At 42.3% G+C, this 20,723-nt stretch overlaps 2 protein-coding genes across 9 annotated transcripts in view; both read left to right on the top strand.

The window, feature by feature from the left end:
* The window catches only part of LOC118321759 (unconventional myosin-IXb), a 36,644-nt gene extending 18,653 nt beyond the window's left edge, over positions 1-17,991 (top strand). Inside the window, exons 11-44 of one of the 8 annotated variants that reach the window (XM_035653244.1) lie at positions 106-240; positions 529-650; positions 827-968; positions 1,085-1,280; positions 2,320-2,395; positions 2,949-3,041; positions 4,482-4,595; positions 5,434-5,473; positions 5,646-5,768; positions 5,866-5,946; positions 6,308-6,418; positions 6,714-6,839; positions 6,974-7,123; positions 7,272-7,432; positions 7,575-8,723; positions 8,885-8,960; positions 9,104-9,216; positions 10,021-10,139; positions 10,667-10,860; positions 10,955-11,062; positions 11,169-11,339; positions 11,438-11,479; positions 11,588-11,699; positions 11,840-11,913; positions 12,564-12,756; positions 12,873-13,001; positions 13,238-13,343; positions 13,450-13,581; positions 13,721-13,844; positions 14,133-14,183; positions 14,965-15,080; positions 15,217-15,356; positions 15,474-15,525; positions 15,852-15,992. In XM_035653244.1, the coding sequence (XP_035509137.1) occupies positions 106-240; positions 529-650; positions 827-968; positions 1,085-1,280; positions 2,320-2,395; positions 2,949-3,041; positions 4,482-4,595; positions 5,434-5,473; positions 5,646-5,768; positions 5,866-5,946; positions 6,308-6,418; positions 6,714-6,839; positions 6,974-7,123; positions 7,272-7,432; positions 7,575-8,723; positions 8,885-8,960; positions 9,104-9,216; positions 10,021-10,139; positions 10,667-10,860; positions 10,955-11,062; positions 11,169-11,339; positions 11,438-11,479; positions 11,588-11,699; positions 11,840-11,913; positions 12,564-12,756; positions 12,873-13,001; positions 13,238-13,343; positions 13,450-13,581; positions 13,721-13,844; positions 14,133-14,183; positions 14,965-15,080; positions 15,217-15,356; positions 15,474-15,487 (4,833 nt within the window). In that variant the 3' untranslated portion in view covers positions 15,488-15,525; positions 15,852-15,992. Of the gene's footprint in view, positions 1-105; positions 241-528; positions 651-826; positions 969-1,084; positions 1,281-2,319; positions 2,396-2,948; positions 3,042-4,481; positions 4,596-5,433; positions 5,474-5,645; positions 5,769-5,865; positions 5,947-6,307; positions 6,419-6,713; positions 6,840-6,973; positions 7,124-7,271; positions 7,433-7,574; positions 8,724-8,884; positions 8,961-9,103; positions 9,217-10,020; positions 10,140-10,666; positions 10,861-10,954; positions 11,063-11,168; positions 11,340-11,437; positions 11,480-11,587; positions 11,700-11,839; positions 11,914-12,563; positions 12,757-12,872; positions 13,002-13,237; positions 13,344-13,449; positions 13,582-13,720; positions 13,845-14,132; positions 14,184-14,964; positions 15,081-15,216; positions 15,369-15,473; positions 15,526-15,851 lie in introns of all 8 variants that reach the window. The other 7 variants (XM_035653239.1, XM_035653245.1, XM_035653241.1 and 4 more) reach the window with 7 other exon arrangements.
* A 1,773-nt stretch (positions 17,992-19,764) lies between these two features.
* The window catches only part of use1 (unconventional SNARE in the ER 1 homolog (S. cerevisiae)), a gene marked incomplete in the record, with an annotated part of 5,516 nt that continues 4,557 nt past the window's right edge, over positions 19,765-20,723 (top strand). The window contains 1 exon segment of the mRNA XM_035653953.1: positions 19,765-19,884. Coding sequence (XP_035509846.1) covers positions 19,786-19,884 — 99 coding nt within the window.

Here is a 20,723-nt window from a genome sequence, read left to right as displayed (position 1 = left end):
CATTAAATGTTATAAGTACTGTTATTTTTGGGGTGATAATTGTTACACATTCGCCTTCCTGCTCCTCATTAGTGTTCGGTTGGTGTTCAATCTCATGTCTTCCAGTGCTTGTCCATTGGTGTCCTGGACATTTTTGGCTTTGAGGACTTTGAGACCAACAGCTTCGAGCAGTTCTGCATCAACTATGCAAATGAGCAGCTGCAGTATTATTTCAACCACCACATCTTCAATCTGGAGCAGGTAAGTGGTCTTCTTTCATTTGCCTCCTCCCAAAATCTTGACACACTGAACCAACACACCGAAGAAGATTTGCTCCCTAGTGATTCAAACTTAGGACTCTCTCCTCTGCTCTGTTTATATCAACGACTACTTAAATGGTGACTTATCTTGGAAGGGTTTATCTTATCCCACAAAGTTAGATTTATTGTTAAACATTCAGGTATTTAGTCAAACTTGACTTGAAAAACAGTATCCTGCTGCAACTTTTTAGCATATACAACAAAGAAATTGTTTTGTTCTTGCCTACAGGAGGAGTACCAAGCAGAGGGAATCACCTGGCACAACATCGACTACACAGACAATGTGGGCTGTATCCACCTCATCAGCAAGAAACCCACTGGCCTGCTCTACCTGTTGGATGAGGAGAGCAAGTAAGAACAGCTACAGATGATTCACACGGTTTCATTCATATTTTATGGCTCTAAGTATGAATTAAGTTTTGTTTTGATTCAGTTCAAACTGCCCATTAATCTGTCACATATTTTTTTTTTTCCTATTTCTTTTCATCCTTCTTGCCTCTTTTCTTCTCTCTGTGCTTGTATTCCAGCTTTCCCCACGCCACAGATGAGACATTATTAGCTAAATTCAAGCAGCAACACCAGGGGAACAAATACTTTGTCCCCACACCGGTCATGGAACCTGCCTTTGTCATTCGACACTTTGCTGGGAAAGTCAAATATCAAATCAAGGTAAGGATGATTGACAGAGAATACATCAGGTAACATAAGCAAAACAGTTTGAATTATACTTAAATATGAGCTAATGGTCCACTTTGTAATGTTTTTGATATATTCATCCTCTCCAGGATTTCCGGGAGAAGAACACGGACCACATGCGTCCAGACATCGTGGCGTTGTTGCGGAGTAGTGACCGTGCATATGTGCGGCAGCTCATTGGCATGGACCCAGTGGCAATGTTTCGATGGGGCATCCTGCGCGCCACCATCAGAGGCATTGCTGCTTTTAACGAAGCTGGCCGGTCCTGGGCTGCTAAAACTTCAGGTACATTATTAGTGTAACGGTGTCAGCCCATCTTGGGTGAAATAATCTTTAAAGAATGATGGTTCAGAATCTTTCTTGGCATGCTTTTATCTAGTTGATACCTTGCTGACGCTATCTTAATTGTGTTAAATCTGCAGTAGGTAACTTTTTATATTGTTAGCATTATTGCAAAACTTTTCACTATATCCTGACAGTTGTACATGAGACAGATAATCTGTGAAAAAATCAGGTTCCTCTGGCTCGCAATGGTATTTGTAAGAATTCACGGGCCTGAACGAAAACAACCAATCAGAGCCGAGAAAGATATAAAGACTCTTTGTGTTGGAATTTTAAAGATAGTTCTTTGTTGAGTCTCATTTCCAGTTTCACAATGCTTCTGTATTTGACGCTGAATGAGACTTAACAATCACCCATCGTACTTGCCTGTGATTGGTTGTTTTCATTCAGGGCCGGTGGATTTTTGCAAATGCCCTTAGGAGCACTAAGAGGAGCAAGAGGGACCTGATTTTTCACAGATTATCTGTCTCATGTACTAATGTCAGGATATAAGTTTCAGCAAATATGACAAAACATATTTTTATAAACATGACCTACTGCAGCTTTAAGGCTAAATAAAGACTCATTTTCTTCTGTCTAGTCTTCATCTGAAAGTGTCATATACGAACTGCCTTCACTACACTTGTGCAGCTCATACCACAACTTCGGAGTACTGCAGTTTCTCTGCTTTGTAATTAGCCTTTAAGGTCAGCACATAAAGGAATATGGAGAAACGTGGGCTTTAGGAGGTTTTGTCATTTTCCGTGCAATTCTCAATCCTCCAGACTATTTTTGTGCTCTCATATGTAGCCCATTGACGTAGGAGCCTTTTTATGTGGATTACCAAGATTAAATAAAGTTAAAACAAAAACGAAAAACAATAAAAACTGCTGCAGTCATATGTCTCTGATCAGCCTTTATTCTACTTGAAAGCCTACTTATGATAGATTTCACTTACTAATAATGCATATTAATTGGGTGTTTATGTATTTTTTTGTTTTAGGTGTAGTCCGTCCAATCTCTAGGACCCCCTTAGGAGAGCTGAAGCGATCCAATGCCCCAATAGACAGAATGTACAAGTAAGTAATGTACATGATTGAATATAAAACTATGATATGTCTCACTTGGTCTTTGTGTGTGTTGGACTGGTTTCCTAACTTTCAGGTCTGTTTCCTCTGGAGGAATCTGTCTGCTGTAGCACCTGTGGACATGGAGGCAGACTGTTGGTGCCGTTTACTTTGTTGTCAATAACAGACTGATTATTTTAAATAGGATCTACGTATGTAATATACAGCCCCCATGAAGCTGCAATTCTTCCACTTATAAACTACGTAGCAACATATTTCCTGTGTAAAGCTCCTTGTTAAAGGTGAAGGAAATGTTTAAAATGGTTGGTGAACTGTGGACCTCCACATTTACCCTGTGGGGCTGGATGAGATGAGGAAGGACAATGTCAGACACCTGAGTTACTATAACATATCTGAACTGAATCCATAAACACTGACAAAAACACAGCCTTTTTTTTACGTCACCCTGACAGATGAATCCTCCTTCATCTTATCTCAGTCACCCATATCCTTTCCGCCCTTTGGTGACCCCAGTGTGTGCGGTTCTCTCCTCTCCCCTCCACAGACGAGCGTCTATGCTCGATTTCTACTTTGATCACTCAGAGGAGCGCCCTCTAGAGGCCTTTGAAGACATCTTTGCTAGCTATGAGAGTAAGAAGTAAGTGCATTTGGTGGACAGGAGAAAGGAATGAAGACATGAGGCCAAGCAGGAAGGATGTGTGTTTTTTTGGGTAATAGATACCGGTTTGCTTCATTTTCTGAGTCTGCTCCCATTTAAAAAAAAAATATATATATATATATATCTCAATCGCTTTTAGATATTTAATATAGTTGAATCCAAAAAGTAGCCAAGGAAGTCCAGTATACTGATATATAGCTGTACAACAAAGTTACCCTTTACCTTGCTTTCCCTCTCTTCCCTCACTGTAATCCCCATCTTTGCTATAGTTGTGATAATCTCTCTCCCTCCTCATGTTTATTGTTCTTGCTATAGAGTACAGGAAGGTGTTTGTACTGGCCTACTCTGATTAGCCACCCAGATTACTTACATCAACTGTGGAGCTGTTGGAAGTACGCATGTATTCATACACATACAGAGGCAAAGTCAAATAGACAGAGAATTGGGGGAGCTTTCTCAGAATGAAACTAAACCATGAAGAATATTTTTGGATTGTCAGGCCCTCTGAATCTTGACCTTATACCTCCTGCTTTCAGATCTAAAATTACTGGGGGTTTTTCAGACCAGTAACTGAACTGATTTGAACCCCCCTAAGCATAATTACCATTATTAAATCTTCCAGCCCCTAGAATATCTGTAAACACTGAGGTGTAGAGGTCAGATTCACTCTGACTCATTTCACTGCATATATTGCCCATTCCTTCTATGCCTGCCCTCTGTTTTCATGGTCAGCCATGGTAAGTATAGAAAAGTATTGCATGGACTAGCTCTGGGACACGGAAAAGTTCCCACATTAACCACACCAGATCGAGTGTCCAGTGTAACACCAGTCCCAATGAAAGTACCATGAATCCAAACAGCCTCACCAGTAACAACTTACAGCCAAACAGCCAGTAACAAGCCCAGCATGGAAACAGACAGCCAGCCACGCTGAACGTCAGCTCAGCTCTGCATGTTAACTACCACGGTGGCAGGGATATGGGTGTGAATACAAACCCCTGTGTGCCCCCATCTCTCTTTTTGTGTGTGTGTGTGTGTGTGTGTTTTGTTCTTAAAAGAGATATGGCAGCATGGTTGGGTGGTCTAGTGTGTCTTGTGGTTTTCATGTACATAAACATGAACAGTGCAAGAATACATTTTGTGGGTTATTCTTCATGGATGAGCAGAGCATGAAGTTCCCCTTGATGTCAGACCTCCAGCCATCCTGCAGTGTGTGTTCTTGTCTTGAGTAACTGCAGGGGTGTGTTTTCTTCAAAGGTGTCCTAACAGGGGTGTTCTATCATGCCCTCTTCATGCCCTCTTTACGTTTTTTTTTTTTCCCCCTTCCTCCTTTTGTCGGTTTTCCCCCTCCCCTCTCCTGCGCCCACTACTCCCCCTGTCTTTCCCTCTGCACACTGGGTTTGTGTGTGGTGTGATTAGAGACATGCATGCAGAGATCATCAGCTCCATTAAGAACTTGCAGTTGGATGGTGAGGACCCTCGCAAGCTGCTGCAGTCCTGGGGTCGCCTCCGCTTCCCTCGACACGTTCTCCAGTGAGTCTGCAGGCAGACCTGGCATCAGCTCTTCGCCAGATCAGTCCAGTCTAGTTGACTCAGGCAGAACATGCTCCTATTAAAGATTTTTTTTTTAAAGACCAATGTCACCTATCCTCAACTCATTTAGACCAGCCATGTTCGGCTCATAAACAACTTTAACGTAACCAGCCATAGAAAGTTAAATTCATACCCCCTTTTCTCAATGGATCATTAACGTCTCATGTGATCTAATCCAATAAAAATATCAAACACACATTATATTATTAGCTCTATTTGCAGATACTATCTATTTTTCTCAAAGGCTGAAGCTGAAATGCCTTAAATACCTCTGTTAACTGCTGCATGAACATCATCAGAAGACTTCGCTGGCATGTGAGGTCTTTTCGAGCATCTTGTGGAAATATCTCCCAGCGGCCTTGCAGCATGTTAGAACTGTTACTGGTTACAGAAAGTTCTGCTGTCAGAGAGAACCTTAATATAAATCTAGGGCCCTTTTTATGCAGTGAAGATGGTAAGAGAGCATGTCTGTCTGTATGGTGAGTCTCTGCTGGGCTGATTGTTCAGAGTTACATCCCGTCTCTTACAGCACCTCCACCTCCTCCATTCTGTCACCCTTACCCTCTCACTCATTCATGCCTTGTCTCTGCCCGTCATTCATCCCGTCTTCCAGGTGTAACCCTGGATTTCATCACTGACTGACAGCGCATGAAGAAGTCAACCGTCCGTACTAACCCGGCTTCACAAACTCCACTACTTGTTCCATTCTCTTGCCACAGGCCTTAAACGATTCAGTCCTTCTAACTCACCATGCATCTTCTTTCTCCCCTTTTCACAGGAAAAACAAGAGCACCAAACAGAGGCAGGTTATCCCCAAGGTAAACCTGAGCAAAGACCCCGAGTTTAGGGCCAGATGAAGAGAATATAACATTTCAGTCATATAGAATAGTGTTAGTTTGTTGTGATTTTATTAGTTTAGCCACCATTTACTTAGAATCGTAATGATTGAGTGGAAGTAGGAAATTAATTGACTTTATTACTGCTTTGCAGAGTTTGCTGGATTCTCGGTCTCTGAAGTTCATTGTGAGCCTGACGCTGCACGATCGCACTACCAAGTCTCTGCTCCACCTGCACAAGAAGAAGAAGCCCCCAAGCATCAGTGCCCAGTTCCAGGTAACGTTACCTACAACAGTTTGCACACAGAAACACAAACACTCCTTCCAGCATCAACCCTCAACATTCAGCAAACCCCTTTCTTCGTTTCATTCAGACCTCTCTGACCAAACTCTTGGAGACACTGAACAGAGCAGAGCCTTTCTTCATTCGTTGTATCCGCTCCAATGCTGAGAAGGTAAGACTCTGTTATTGTTAGTCCTTTGTAATTTGCTCTTTAATATCTTCTGTTCAAAAATCCTTGGTCTCTTGAATTAGTACTGAAGTTTTCTTCCAGCTTAAAGTCATTATAAGAGGAAATCTTGAGTGTAAATTGATGCAGTGCAGTCACATTTCATATACCTGTATACAAACCCATCTGCTCTGTTGTATGAAATCACAAGAATCAAAAACATATGATTTTAAAATAAAAATAATTGGAGTATGACAATCTGCTGCCCTGAGTAATAATATAGATAAAACTGTAATAGTAAATATGGATATCTAAATGGTGAAACTGTATAACTGAATATGCGTCTTACGTCCTTGTATGTGAGCAGAAGGAGATGTATCTGGATGAGGCCTTGGTAGTTCAGCAGCTGCGATACACAGGAATGCTGGAAACTGTTCGCATCAGGAGGTCAGGCTATGGAGCCAAGTACACATTCCAGGTACTGTAAACTGCTCCTCTTAATCCATGTGATAATCACACACCAATATAATGTCACACCAGGCACTGAAGATACAATATTTTGATGTTAAATTGAAGCTGTTGCAAAAGCCTGAAACAAAACATAAATTAAGATGGTGTCGAAATATAATTCAAGGAAACATCCTTACTCACTCACAGGCTGCTGCTTGCCTTTATTTTTTAATCAATGTGGACATAATGATCTCTACCACACAAGTCCTCTGTTGAACAGTCGAGTCATGTCTTATTCATATTATGTTGTCTTGTCCCTGCAGGAGTTCTTAGAGCAGTTCAGGGTTTTGCTGCCAAAGAACACCGCTGCCTTAAAAGAGGACATCTCAGTGCTGCTTGAAAAGAAGATGGGCCTGGAACCCACCACATACCAGATAGGCAAAACTAAGGTACACCTCTAGACTCTTGTCATTGCTTCAAAAGTTATATTTTTCAGTATACCTTATAAACCTCCATTCTTGTCTGCCTTTGCTCCTGTTCCTTTTCCTTGCATATCAATTCTGAGTGTGTTCTCTCTGTTCAGGTGTTCTTGAAGGAACTGGAGCGACAGCAGCTGCAGGACACGCTGCATAAGGATGTAATGCGCAAGATCATCTTCCTTCAGCACTGGTTCAGAGCTCGCCTGCAGAGAAAAGAGTTTCTGGACATGAGACAGGCAGCCATCTTGATTCAGGTAAACAAAGAAGCAATAGGTATTTTTGGGTGCTGTCGATATATGTTGGTGTATTGATTTTGTTTGTTATGTTTCCTTTTTAATATTTAGTAGTGAATTTAAGTATAATGCTGATATGTCCTGTCCTATTGACTTTCCTCCTGCTTAGCGTTCATGGCGCAGGTACTGCATAGAGGAGCAAAGGCGACGGGCAGCCACTCTGATCCAGGCTGTGTGGAGAGGGCACAGACAGAGAGCAGAGAACGACCGCCAAAGGCACGGTGCTACCAAGATACAAGCCCTGGTCAGAGGACACTCAGCACGCAGAAGGTAACAACACAAAGACACTCAAGTCCACAGATGGACATGCAATGCTGTATTGCTCTATATATATATATATATAATATATATATATATATATACATATATGCTATGTATTTGGGCCGTCATATTTATGTTTTGTGTATTACAGGTGCCACTCCATGCGTGAGGAAAAAGAAGCTCGGAAGAGGGCAGAAGAGGAGGAAAGAAGGAAAAGGGAAGAGGAGGATGAGGCAAGGAGAAGAGCAGAGGAGGAGGACGAAAGGAGAAGGATGGAAGAAGAGAAAGCAAGGAGAAAAGCAGAAGAGGAGGAGGCCAAGAGGAGGGCAGAGGAAGAAGAGGCAGCCAGGAAAGCACAAGAAGCACAGATGAAGAGAGAGGAAGCGGAGAAAAGTCCTGGGAGCGAGCCTCAAACAAGAGAGGATCCAGATATAGAGCTGGTCACAGAGGAGACGCTGGATGACAACCTTCCTGTCGGGGAGACAGAGGAGGAGGATGAAGAGGTTAATACAAGCTCACATACAGATGAGGAACAGCCCAAGGATGAAGAGCAGGAGGATGGGGAATTGGATTTGGAGACCAACGGTACACTGGCTGAGGCTGGACCCCAGCTAGATGAGAAAGATGAAGATGAGGATTTGGAGAACCAAACACTAGAAGAGTCAGATCCAAACCCTGTTCTGCCCTCCGATGGTGTCACCTCAAACGCACTTAGACCCACATCTCCAGGTGAAGGGTCTGATAAACAGGCCCTCGACGATACCTCCACACCTTCCAATGCTAAAGAAAAGAGAGTACGAACTCCAGCTATTCACAAGGGCCCGTCATCCAGGAGCCAGGAGAAGAGAGAGCAGAGGAGACGAAGAGGGCTGGAGCACAACCAGAGAGAGACTGAACGAGCCTCGTCCTCAGCCACCAGCAAGGATGAAACGTCCCCGCCGAAGAGCAAAAGCCAAGAGACCTCTAAGCTAAAAGAGCGGGCGGACAGCAAGGAGCTGGACCAGTACACCTTTGTAGCCTGGAAAATGAAGGAAGACAAAGGTGGGAAGAAGGAGGCGAAAACGTCGCCTCCTTCTGCCAGTCCTGTTCGTCCGTCTACGTTATCTCTGCAGCCCGCTGACCCTGTGCCTGTGGGAAACGGTTTAGGCGAGGGTGCCGGAGCAGTTAACCTGCAACGCCGTCCTGGGGGGATTAAGGACAAACCGGAGAAATGGAAGGGGAGGAGGAGTGATGGAGACCTCTCTGAGAGAACCAGCTCTCCTCCACCGCACAACAGGGAGGAAAGAAAGAGAAAACCGCTGTACGTCTTCTGTTCTTAATCTACCCTCATGTTTTGTCTCTGAAAAATATCAACTTTCTTTAAACATCTTTTTTGTTCTTTGTGACATAATGTGAGAAGCAACATAATGTTTCTCTGGTATCTTTGTGTCTCATTTATATTTTTTGTCTGTTCATCTGCAGGAGTGAAACAGCCTCCTCATCAGTTGACAGTTTGTCTCCAGGCTCTGAAGGGGCTGGAGCTTTTTCAGGCAGAGAGGTATTTTAAATGTTCATCTGTTGTAATGGAAAATTGCTTATTTTAGACCTTCAAACTCCCAATAGTCGACATTTTGCGCTGAAAAAAAAAAACTGGCAAACCGCACATACTTCATCACTTGTAACTTGTTTTCTGTTTTGCAGTTGATTTCGCCCTCAGAAAGCTTCAGTGATGGCTCTAAGGGAAGCTCCATCAGAAAGAAACCCCAAGATGGTCACCAAGACTCGGCACACGCCATCCTGACCACACCGGACAGGTACTGCACTGGGCTGGCCTATAGACGAGTGGTCTGGTGAAAGGATGCTGCAAAAAGCATTTTGAGCCATAAATGTTTTTGAAAAGGAGATGATTGAGACGGGTGAATCACAGGGCAATGTGTCCAGTAAGCGACTGTGTATATAGTATCAGTAGAGATACTTTTTAAATGAGACACTGCGGAAACAAATAAATTGAAGAGCAACTTCATCCTCAGTTTCATCTTAACAATGTTTGCTTGAGTCAGACTGTTCATGGGAAAACTCTTTGCCTTGTGTAATCAAACTATCCTCTGCTCCTTGTGTGGTGTTGCACGTTCACAGCCGGAAATTCCTGATAACTGAATTTTCCCTGGATGGATTTATATGGCAGAAATGTACTCTTAAGGCTCAGTCACTGGGCCAGAGTTTTATCAGACAGAGGCATCGGGCGTATTGCTTTGTTTTTAATTTGTATTGTTGCTATGGTAACACTGCTGGAGCAGAGCTTGAATATGTGGCAAAACACACTTTTTCAGGGTAATTCAGTTTCAGTGGTATTTTTAGAAATTATACATGTTATTTACTTAAATTATCTGTTTTTCCTGTTGCCAAGAAACAATACAGGGAGTTGACAGGCATATGATTAAGAACACTAATAAAACCTTACTTTGCTGTTGAATGATTGAGTTGTAAGATATGATATTGTGAATCAACAAAGGAAAAATCTCTTCCTGTATCCAGTCTGAACATCAGTCCACCACAGTTTTACTTGACAAGGTTTGTGAACATTCATTAAAAGCTTGGTGTGTCTCTGTGTCCTGCAGGTCAGGTGGTTTCTTCAGCAAGATCTTGAAAAAACGGCCGCACAAGGAGGCCCAGACTCCAGACAACGGAGAGCTGACATTTGCTCAGACTCTCAGTGAAAGGCCAACAGGAGGGGAAGGTAAATAGTACAAACAGGAGACTGTTCAGTCTGTTCTTGTCAATTTTCAGAAGAATAATTGGGTTTACTAGAGCAGGCACTTTATTCCTTTAATTTAATTGCCCCACACTGGTTAATAAAAAACTATACTTATATAAAGACTATACTTTACCAAACAGTTAACAAACTGATTATATTTCATAAAAAAAGATTGTGTGGTTGATATATATCATCAAACACAAATTACACTAAAACTGCTGGTCTGCTGCAGTCCACGTTCTCATGGAAAGAGAGGTGCAAAGAAAACACAGGTGTATTAACTCAATTATTCTCAGGCCTTAACTAAACATGCTGTTTGCTTTCTGAGAAAATAGTGACCCGTGCAAGATCATGCTCAGTGCTAACAGAATAACTTTAGCCTGGATTTTGTTTTCCCTGTGGTTCTTATGCGTAATTTGCGTTCTGCATTAGAGGTTTGAGTTCAGTTTGAGAAAGGAGAAGTAGTCTTTTCCTCCTGCAAGTATGAAAACATTCTCCCTCCCTTTCAGCCCCAACGTCTGGACATTCATCTCGGCCTCTTACCCAGCCTCACGGGGACCGTGCTGGAAAAGGTTTAGGCCGCAACCCCACAATCAAGATCAGTCGTGCCACACGGGTATCTGAGCAGTGGAACGCCTCGCTGGATCGGGAAATCACCAACGCCAATGAGCTGCGACACCTTGACGAGTTTCTGGGCAACCAGGTGAGTGAATGCCGACCAGTTGTTTACTTAATGTAGGAAATGGTTTTATCTAATCGAACCAGAAAAATATATATTTTTTTGTGTTCCCTTACAGGTTAATGACTTCCGCTCCAGAGGAAAGTCGCTGTCAGCCACAGAGGCCATCTTTGTTACAGCCACCATGCAGTTCAGAGAGACTATCAAAGCCATGTATTCTCTCCCAGTGAGTCTCTCTGCAAGCACACAGCAAACACATAAAACACGCTGATCAAAGTTCTTCCTCACTACCCTCTCCTCTTTCTCATTTTCTCTCTTGTACTCTGAACCAGAAACCCACCATTGGCTACAAAGGTCTGATGACAGGCTACCAGAACAAAGTGATCCACCTGGCGGGCGAACAGCAGAAAGGAGAAGTCCAACTTGTGGTCAATCTCTTCCAGTCGGTGCTGGATGGCTTCATCCGAGGAGAGATGAAGAAGGAGGAGGCTGAGCCTGCAAAGGTAAAACACTGAGATTTATTATTAATCAGTGCAATGAGTACAAATATTTAAAATAAACAAAAAACTATCCATGCTTATGCCCTCTTTGTGTTTTTCAGCCTGCTAAAGCTAGAAAGAAGAGGAGGAAAAAAGATAAAAGTGTAAGTACACGCCTAATTTCTTTTCATTTATTATCATTTTATTTCAGTAATGATTTGTAATTTAATATAGATTATGATTTCTAATTGAGTGACTGTCTGTCTTGTTAGATGGAGAGCCCCCTGGATCATAGTTTCATCAACTATCAGGTCAACATTATGCAGTCATGTGACCAGTGTAGTTCTTACATCTGGGGCATGGAGAAGGCCTACATGTGCAGCTGTGAGTTGACACCCCAACAAAACTCTTATATTCTTTTGTTTTATTGATTTAATTGATATAAATAAATATGGTAGCGTAATGTAAAGAAATTAGTACCTGCACTAATTCATCTTTTTCATCTTTTTCACCTTGTTTTACAGATTGTAAAATGGTGTGCCACAAAAAGTGCCTCTGCAAAATAGTCACTGACTGCACCACCTTCTGTGCCAAAAAGGTACGTTTTTATTTTTAGAAATCACAGGCCTGGATTAATGAAGTGCTCATGATATATAAGGGTTTGGAATGAGGCTAGGGTTTATACAGTATTGCATAGAGAGTTGTCCTACTTTAAGCAAACCTCTGTTCCTCTAGACTCAAACATATTTTCTCATAAGATCTGAAACATGGCACTTTCTGTGTTTTTTCTGCCTGTATTGAAAGATTAATGACTATTACAGTACTCGCTAGTAAAATTTAAGCACCTCATATTAACTAGCTAGAGAAGCACTGTCGATGCCTGATGGGAGCTGTAGCTGTGGAATGATAACAACAAAATCACTCTTTGTTAAAATTATAACATGAGACGTAGAGCAGTTCATTGGCTCTCTATATTATATTGCATTAATATGTTGAAGTATTGTGTTAAATTTAGTATAAATCTCTGGGAAACTTTATTATGAAAGTCTCAACATAATATAATTTCCAACAACCAACTGACCTGTTAAGTAAAAGCTTTTCTTCATCTTAGTTATAAGGAGCTATATTTCCACATCACACGGTACATTTTATTGCAGTGAACAATGTGATTTCTGCAGATGTTTTTAGATGTGGTAAGTGGACTGGATAAGCAGATTTCTTACTGACCGCTGCTGTCTGAATCCACAGAGTGATGAGGAGTCTGGTGGTCAGCACTTCGGGGTGCGCGTGTGTCACCTGGTCAGTGATAAGAACCCAGTACCTATGGTGTTGGAGATGATGCTGGAGCACGTGGAGATGCAGGGCCTCTACACTGAGGGCATCTACCGCAAGTCTGGCTCTGCCAACCGCATGAAAGAACTGCACCAGCGACTAGAGACCGGTTAGAGACCACTTCTGTTTGACATTTAAATGATGAACTGTGTATTTGTGCAGTCAAGCATGCTTAAAAACTGTGTCATGGCTGGCTTTTTTTGATCTTTGTATTGATGTGTTTAGACCCCCACCTGGTCTGCCTCGAAGACTATCCCATCCACACAGTGACTGGCCTGGTGAAACAGTGGTTGAGGGAGCTACCAGATCCACTCATGACCTTCACACATTACAGTGACTTCCTGCATGCAGTGGGTGAGGAGGACATTCCCCACTAGGGGGCAGCATTGTACAGACAGACAGTTCCTTAGCTGCTGCCAGGTTTTAGACTGTTATGTGTTTTGTTTTACAAAAAAGTCTCATGTAAGGTAGACAACATTCATCAGTTTTTATTTAAAAATAAAACGGAGGTATTTTTAAAATATATATTTATAGCTATTTGTGTTCATAGTAAATTTACGGGGTTTCATTAGTGTTTTCTTCTCTTGTAGAACTGCCAGAGAAGCAGGAGCAGCTTCATGCTATATACAAAGTGCTGGAAGAGCTTCCTACAGCAAACTTCAACACATTGGAGAGACTCGTCTTCCACCTCGTCAGGTTGGGATTGGCTCGTTATTACAAACATACAAATATATTCCATTTACTTAGCAGTTGAGTTACAACTTACACACTACATGCTAATATCCAATGAATTCTCTTACAGGGTGTGTAAAGTGGAGACTCACAACCGCATGTCTCCTAACTCCCTGGCCATAGTTTTTGCCCCATGTGTCCTGCGCTGCCCAGACAGCGCTGACCCGCTGCTCAGCATGAAGGATGTGGCCAAGACCACCACGTAAGACTAAAAGCAAACAGAGCAAAAATGTGCTTTGTTTCCTTTATCCTGTAGTGAATTGTTAATGTCTTGTATATAACACGTGCATAAGCTGTAAATCTGTACACACGCTGTTTGACGGCCCCTCCTGCCCCTTTAGGTGTGTTGAGATGCTCATCAATGAGCAGATCAGACGCTACAATGAGAAGATGGAGGAGATCGAGCAGCTGGAGTTTGCAGAGGCTCTGGCTGTTAACCAGCTCAAACTCAAGAGACAGAATACGGTAAGAAACGACACCCTGCCTCGCTCTGGATCGTCCTCTGTTCGACTTAATGTGGTCTCAATACCATAGCAACAGCATCAAGTTTTATATTGTTGCTCTGCTTCGTGCCTGGATGTACAGGAAATGTATTTGTCTTTTTAAAAAGTTACTTATTAATAATGTCTTCATAGAGCTCTTTCTCAGATACCAACATTTTCTTGTATCATTGAAATCATACAGTGACTGCAGTGTCAGATACTGTTGTTCTTGGCTTACATGGGTAACATGGCCAATGTTTTCTCTCTTTAGCACTACTGGCATTTACCTCTCAGGTTCTCAGCTCCTTACAAAGGAGTGGTGGTATGTATCACTGAGTTCTCCCAGTACAGTAGATCTAGTAGTCGTAGTGTGTAGTAGGGTGCCATGTAGAAGCGCCTGTGCATGGCATGTTAGATGTGGGTGGCGCTCTGGCTGTGTTTTTTTTTTTTTTTTTAATCCTTTTTCCCCATGATCCCTTTTACTCTTACTAACAGGTAGAAGTGTGCATGTTGCTGTTTGCCATTATTCTTGTTCTCTTTACGAGAGGACAAGATGGTTCTGGGTGTCGTAATAATACTTTTGTTGTTGTCTTATTGGAAGACTTCAGCCTGACAATAGCGTGACTTGCAAAGCTTGATGGTTATCATGCATTTTTTCTTTTGGGTTATTCTGATGTTTCCTTATATTATTCAATTTTCTTATGGAAAGACCACAAATCTCTGAAAGTCATGTTTGTTTAATTGTTGGATGTTTCTGGATTGTGGTGATGTGTCTTTTTAACTTTTGTCCTAGCTGCATATGTAAACCCCTCGCCCCAGTATTGTTTTGAATGGGTGGATGTTAATGTGTTTACTAGCCTCTTTGGTATCACAGCATTTTTTTCCCCCACTGCCTATAAATTACAACGTTTCACGGAAGTGCTGCAGGAATAATGTGCAGATGCATGAACCATCGAGCTTCTTCTCTTTTCCTTACTAACAGAATCTGGAATCAGTTTCAGATTTGGGTTAAAGCTGTGTGTAGTGGCCATACATGTTCACTGTGTAATTACTATATGAAAAAAAGGTTGAGGTGTCAGTGTGTGATATTCTGTCTTCTGCAGGTGCATGAGAAGGTCAGTTCTGATCTGAGCGTGGTCCCTGAGAACGAGCCTCTGGACTCAGACACAGAGGCTGAGAAGAACTTGATGGAACGCATCAAGTCCATCAAACAGGAGAAGTAAGGAAGCTTTCTGTATTATTATTATTATTATTATTATTATTATTATTATTATTACTGTTTCTGTTCATATTAGTGTAGCGTCTGTCTCTAGTATCTCATTCCTCTGATGCCCTTGTCGTCTGTTTCTCTGCAGAGAGGATCTGGCCTGCCGACTGCCAGAGATGGAGCAGCCTGGTTCAGACCAGGAGAACTTGGACTCCGAAGCCTCGCTGAGCTCCGAGAGTCTTTTGGACGAGCAGCAGCGCTCTTCTGTTCACGGCTCAGAGCCTGAAGGTCAGTATTAAGGTACAGTCTGGCCTTTCCTTCCTTCTGTTTCTCTCACTCACCTTTGGGTTTCTGACGAGACCACGGGGCCGCTGCGTATGGCCCTTCCTGTCTTTTGTGGTGCAGGTCTGGACCAGTGATGGTGACGGGCGGTGACGTCTGCTCTGTAACGAAGCAGGTTGGAGGAACAGCAACCGTGTTTGTGTGTTTGTGTGTGTGTGTGTATTCGTCTGCACACCCATGTATGCATGTTCAAATGCATGTGTGGCACAGAAGCATGCTCCAACTTTATCCAAATGAATTAATGAATGAATTGGACATTTGGCACAACATGTCGAATCAAATGCCTAATCGTCCCGTACTGAACATAATTTGGGGTAGATAACATGGTTGCATGATCTTCCATTGTTCTCTGAGTGTTGTGTGAATTTAACAAGTAGCTTTGCAGAAGGCACGTTTATCTTCGTCTTTCTCAAATCCTCCTCTTTCCTCTCTCTCTTCCAGGACGAGGTGGTGGCGCCCAGCTGAGGAGATGCAGGCCGATGTGTCCACCCAAACCACCAGACCTGGCCCAGCGACCTAAAGTCCCTGGTGGACGTGTCTCTCTGTCAAACCTCACCCCTGCTAGCTCCACCTCCTCTGTGTTCAGCTGCACTTCTTCAACCTCTGAATCCTCCTTCAGGCATCTGCTGCAACGCCGCAACCCTGTCATCCCAGACACAGTTAAACTCCCCCCAGGCGTCCTCTCCCAGTCTGCAGCCTCCGGTCCAGCTCAGGCTTATACCCCTCCTGGAAATAGAGCATTAAAGTACTTGGTCAGGAGAAGAGAGCAGCCCGGCCGCCGTAAGGACAGCACTCAGTCCCTCTACATCGACGGCCAAGACTGTGACCTTTTGTTGCATTTTTCCTCCTGCCCTCCCTCCGCTTCCTCCTCCTCCACCTCAATCTCCATGGTAACACCCTCCCCTCAGCACCAGCCCCACGACACACAAGCCTCAAAGGGCCAGAGACGTTTTTCTGACCCAGACATACCTTATATGGATGATGACGTCTGACCAGGACGCAACAGAAAAGGTAGTGAAGAGGATTGTGGGCAACAACCTCCGAGTAAACAAAAGGAAATGAATATAAATGACAGACCGAGTTGCCACAGATGACAATGATGGATTGTAGAGAACTAGGAGAGGATAACAATCAAGAATCACAGTAGAAGAACATAACGTGCATGTGAATGAAAACAAGTGATGAGTATCTACAGCGGATCTACAAAGTTGAACAGGAGTGACACAAAATGGAGGCTGTTCCAGTTGCTGTTGTTAGTGGGAACCAAACAAGGAACTGCAAATGTGTTTAAAGGCTTGTTGTCCTTTATGACAGTAAAAATAACTGGACACAATGTTGCCAAGCACCTTTTCTACCATTTTAATATATATTATGGTTTCTGTTGATGAGTTCAGTCGGGACAGCCGTTTTTTCTGTAGACTCATAATGATGGACCAGCACATCTGTTTTCTTTTTCTCTCTTTTTTTGTTGTTGTGCTAATTCAAGAAAATATTACAGGATCCAGCCGCACTTTTCATTTCTTAGTTCTCCTGATGAGCAAAATATGCTCACTGAAATGTTAGCTAGTGCCTTGGTAATGTACAGTAAGTTCATTTCTCATGTTATGTTATGGACAGTGCTCGTAGAGAGAGGAAGGGTTATAAAGAGAGGGTACCTTTTGTCTCCGACACAAGACGGTGTTTGAAACAAGAACCTACAGTAAACATGCCCGTTGTGACCGTTGCACAGGTGCCTCATTACAACAGCTGCCTCATTACAACAGCTGCAATGGACAACGGCGTCTGTTCATCTTTACCCTCCACCTACCGCACAACGAACCCCCAGATAGGAAGTCATTGCCTCACATAGCAAAGGGAAACAGGAGCAGCACACGCCACTTTTTCCTTTTGAAACAACAAAAACATGCAACAGCCGTGCCACGATGTCTTTAAAGCCCCAAGTCCTTGAACTCACCTTACCCTTTTCTAAAATGATGGCTTCTCTCAGCTGTACTGTACCTGCCATTCAAATCAAACAGTCCTATAATGAGCAGGTTCTGCTGAAGCACAGCTTTGGCCAACCTCGTATGAAATGTAACATTAATGTTCCTCTCTGACTGCTGTTGAATGATGTCTGTTAGTTTGTCTGGATAATGAGGACAATGTCCTGATGTGTAACGTGTAACAGAGAGTGTATGGTTGGGACTGAATGACGTGAACTGTAATGGTTATTAGTATTAACATGACAATACAGAACATGATGCTTGTAATGTCTGCTGCTGTGTGCTTTGATCAGGTTCAGTCAAAAAGTGTCTCAGTGTTATGAAAACACCTTTTAAAACAGTGTGTGATGAAGAACTATGAAGAAGAAGAGTTATGTACTTTTATTTAAGTATATAAATTCTTCATAAATTAGTCTTTTCCAACAAGGGTTAACAGATGCTCTTTATGAACGTAGTCGGTGACAGTCACAAATTATATAAAAGATGAATTCTCGTCCTATGAATTAATAATATTTGTATTAAATGTAATATTTACACAGAAGGGGCAGCACCTGAATGTAACTACAACTTCAAAAAGAAATAATCCCAGGACGAAAGTCTTGGCAAAAGTTTCCCATATAAAAAATAGGGATATTGTTGTATTACATCTGGCCTAAATGTAGGTTTTGCTGTTTGAATTAAAACATTGGCTGTTCCCAGTGAATCTTTTAAACCATCAAGTCTGAAAGTGATGCTCAGCTTTTACAAAATCACATGACTGAACCACGTTGTCTTTGATGAGCTCAATACAAGACATTTAAAATTGTACACTAACTTGGATTAACTTCTTTAAAATGTTTTTGATTTTACTACAACCCGGTGGAGAATAAACAAGGCAAAGCAAACGGTCTCTACAAAGCTCAGGGGGGGAAATAAAGGATCCTTTAACATGGAAATACATTTGGGGAAGCACAGGAGATGGCGCCAATCTTCAGGAACAACAGGTACGCTCTGATGTAAGAATTAGTTGTTTTCGGCTCTAACTCAGGTTGTATTGTTTGTTCACTCTGATCCTGACCTGCCGACTATTCACTGATATCCAAATGACGAGGGATGTTTCTCATATTCTTATTTGCCAGATACTCAAATTGCGGTTTACATTATTTAAATTCCTATTATCCAAGCAGACGGTGAATTTACGTAATGCTACACTGATATACCACACACTCTTTTCTTCTCTATCTGAGGTAATCTCCTTCACATTTTTGTAATTGAGATAAAATTTAATCTGCTCTTTAACAGCTGAAACGATCAGTTCAGGTATGTTCTTTCAATTGTTGATTTCTCACAGCCAGATATCTTTAATACTCTTCATTTAACAGCCCTGCATCCAAACGTGTTTTCATTGACTTCAGCTAAGATTTAAAGTAGTGGAATTATGAATTAATTAAGGTAACTCCACACACTGATAATGAGAAAGGTGCAACAAAGCTCATATAAAAGAGAGCTGTCAATCACAAACACTCCTAATTAAAGGTCTAATTAGGGGAAATTATTTAAATCAGCTGCGTGTGTTCCACATAGTTCTCATTCAGTACAACGATTACCTCCAAAGGAAATAAAGAAATAAAAGAAACACCTCACCTACTAATAGTGTACACATAACAGTGATAAGTAATGAATAAAGCAAGCTGCATACAGTATACACTATTAATAACTGTGGAATATCATACCCAGATATCACTTCATTATACAGTTTACAATGTGGTGGTGAATAATGGAAGAATAGGACCCCAGTTCAGGTGTTTTCAGTGTTGTTCCAAACTGCATTTGCTGAAGAAGACGGTGGGAAGTGGTTGAAAGCCCGTCAGCGGGGTTCACTTGAGGGCAGAGGTGAAAGATAAAAATAGGCCCAATAAAGAGCCTGGAGGAGGACAGGAAGCTCATAAGTGCTGTCTGAGTTTGATGCAGCTGGCGTCCTTCACATTGCATTACTGCCTCCTTCTGGATTTAATCTTCATCAATGTCAATTTGATAAATATTCTCTGTCAGGCCCCTTTATTTTATCAGATTAACTGATATTATTTAAAACATTTCTCAACTAGATGACTGATACAAACAACACGACCAAACAATACAATACAAGTGTCTTTTGAAAAACCCATTTAAAGTTAAATTATTATTATTGAGCATAAATGTTAACCATAAAGAGTTCGGTGGTGTAACCTACATTCTCATATATACAAACAGCATTATGAATCTCATTTAAAGGTTACATCATAGGCTTAATAAAGGTTAAACGCGGCTATAATGATCAATAAATTGTGATGTCACAGCTTTCTCCGAAGCTCCGCCCACGTCCGCGCCGATCCGTCTGACGTCACACTGCTGCGACGGTGTGTCAAGCTTCAAACATGGCTTCTCGACTGGAAATCAATTTCATCCGATTATTGTCCCGCTGTGAGTCCATAGCGTCGGAGAAACGAGGAGAAACCGAATGGAGACTAGAGAAGGTGAGAGGAGGCGAACCCGGAGCGAGTCTCTGCGCGCGGCGCGGTTTTTATCTGACCTTCATCAGCTGAACAGAGCATGACTGTTGTTGTTGTTAGCCACGTCGTCACTGAGAGCGGACAGTGTCTTTACTCCCACACATTAAAGACAGTTAACTAGTCTACAGGAGACTTGTTGAGTGATAGTAGGAGTATATGAGTATTGAGTAATTTACACTGACAGTTTTCTAGTCGGCTCTCTAGAAGCCTTTCAGAAACTCTACTTTTCTTGTGTATCTCGGTCAGGTACTTCTGGTGGGGTTGCTGAAAGGACACCGAGCGTTGGTTAAGTAAAACAGTATCATTAAACACATCTATTAAACTTAATTGACAGGAGGCGGACCGACGTCAGCGGTATGATCAGGGCACTCGTGTGTTTACAAAAGGAGCAATAATTAAAAGGGTGTTTCGGGCGGAAAGGTATGGACGGAGTGTGAGGATTGGAACATGAGATTGAAACAGGGTGTCACCTGGCCGAGGCCAACCAGGACGACGCGAGCGGTGAGCGCGAAGGAGGCAGAGGCCGCGGGGGGCGCCGGGTGGGGTGGCCCCCCCCGGGGGGCGGCACGTGACCGGTGGTGCTAACACAACAAATGTGGGCGTGTCTGGCGTGGATTATTTATATTAATAAGGCCAAGGCATGCCACTGTACGACTTAACGACGGTATATAATAAAGATATCTTTATTATCTCCAAAAGGCATGTCTTGTTTCACCAGATTCTTAGTTAATTATATAACCGACAACTAAACCAACAATAAATAATAAATACAATACCAAAAGGTATGTTTGATACATTTTCTT

The sequence above is a fragment of the Morone saxatilis genome, unplaced genomic scaffold (assembly GCF_004916995.1).
Source record: "Morone saxatilis isolate NCDOM2014 unplaced genomic scaffold, NCSU_SB_2.0 Contig12, whole genome shotgun sequence".
Lineage (NCBI taxonomy): Eukaryota > Metazoa > Chordata > Actinopteri > Moronidae > Morone > Morone saxatilis.
This window is presented reverse-complemented; position numbering and strand designations above follow the sequence as displayed.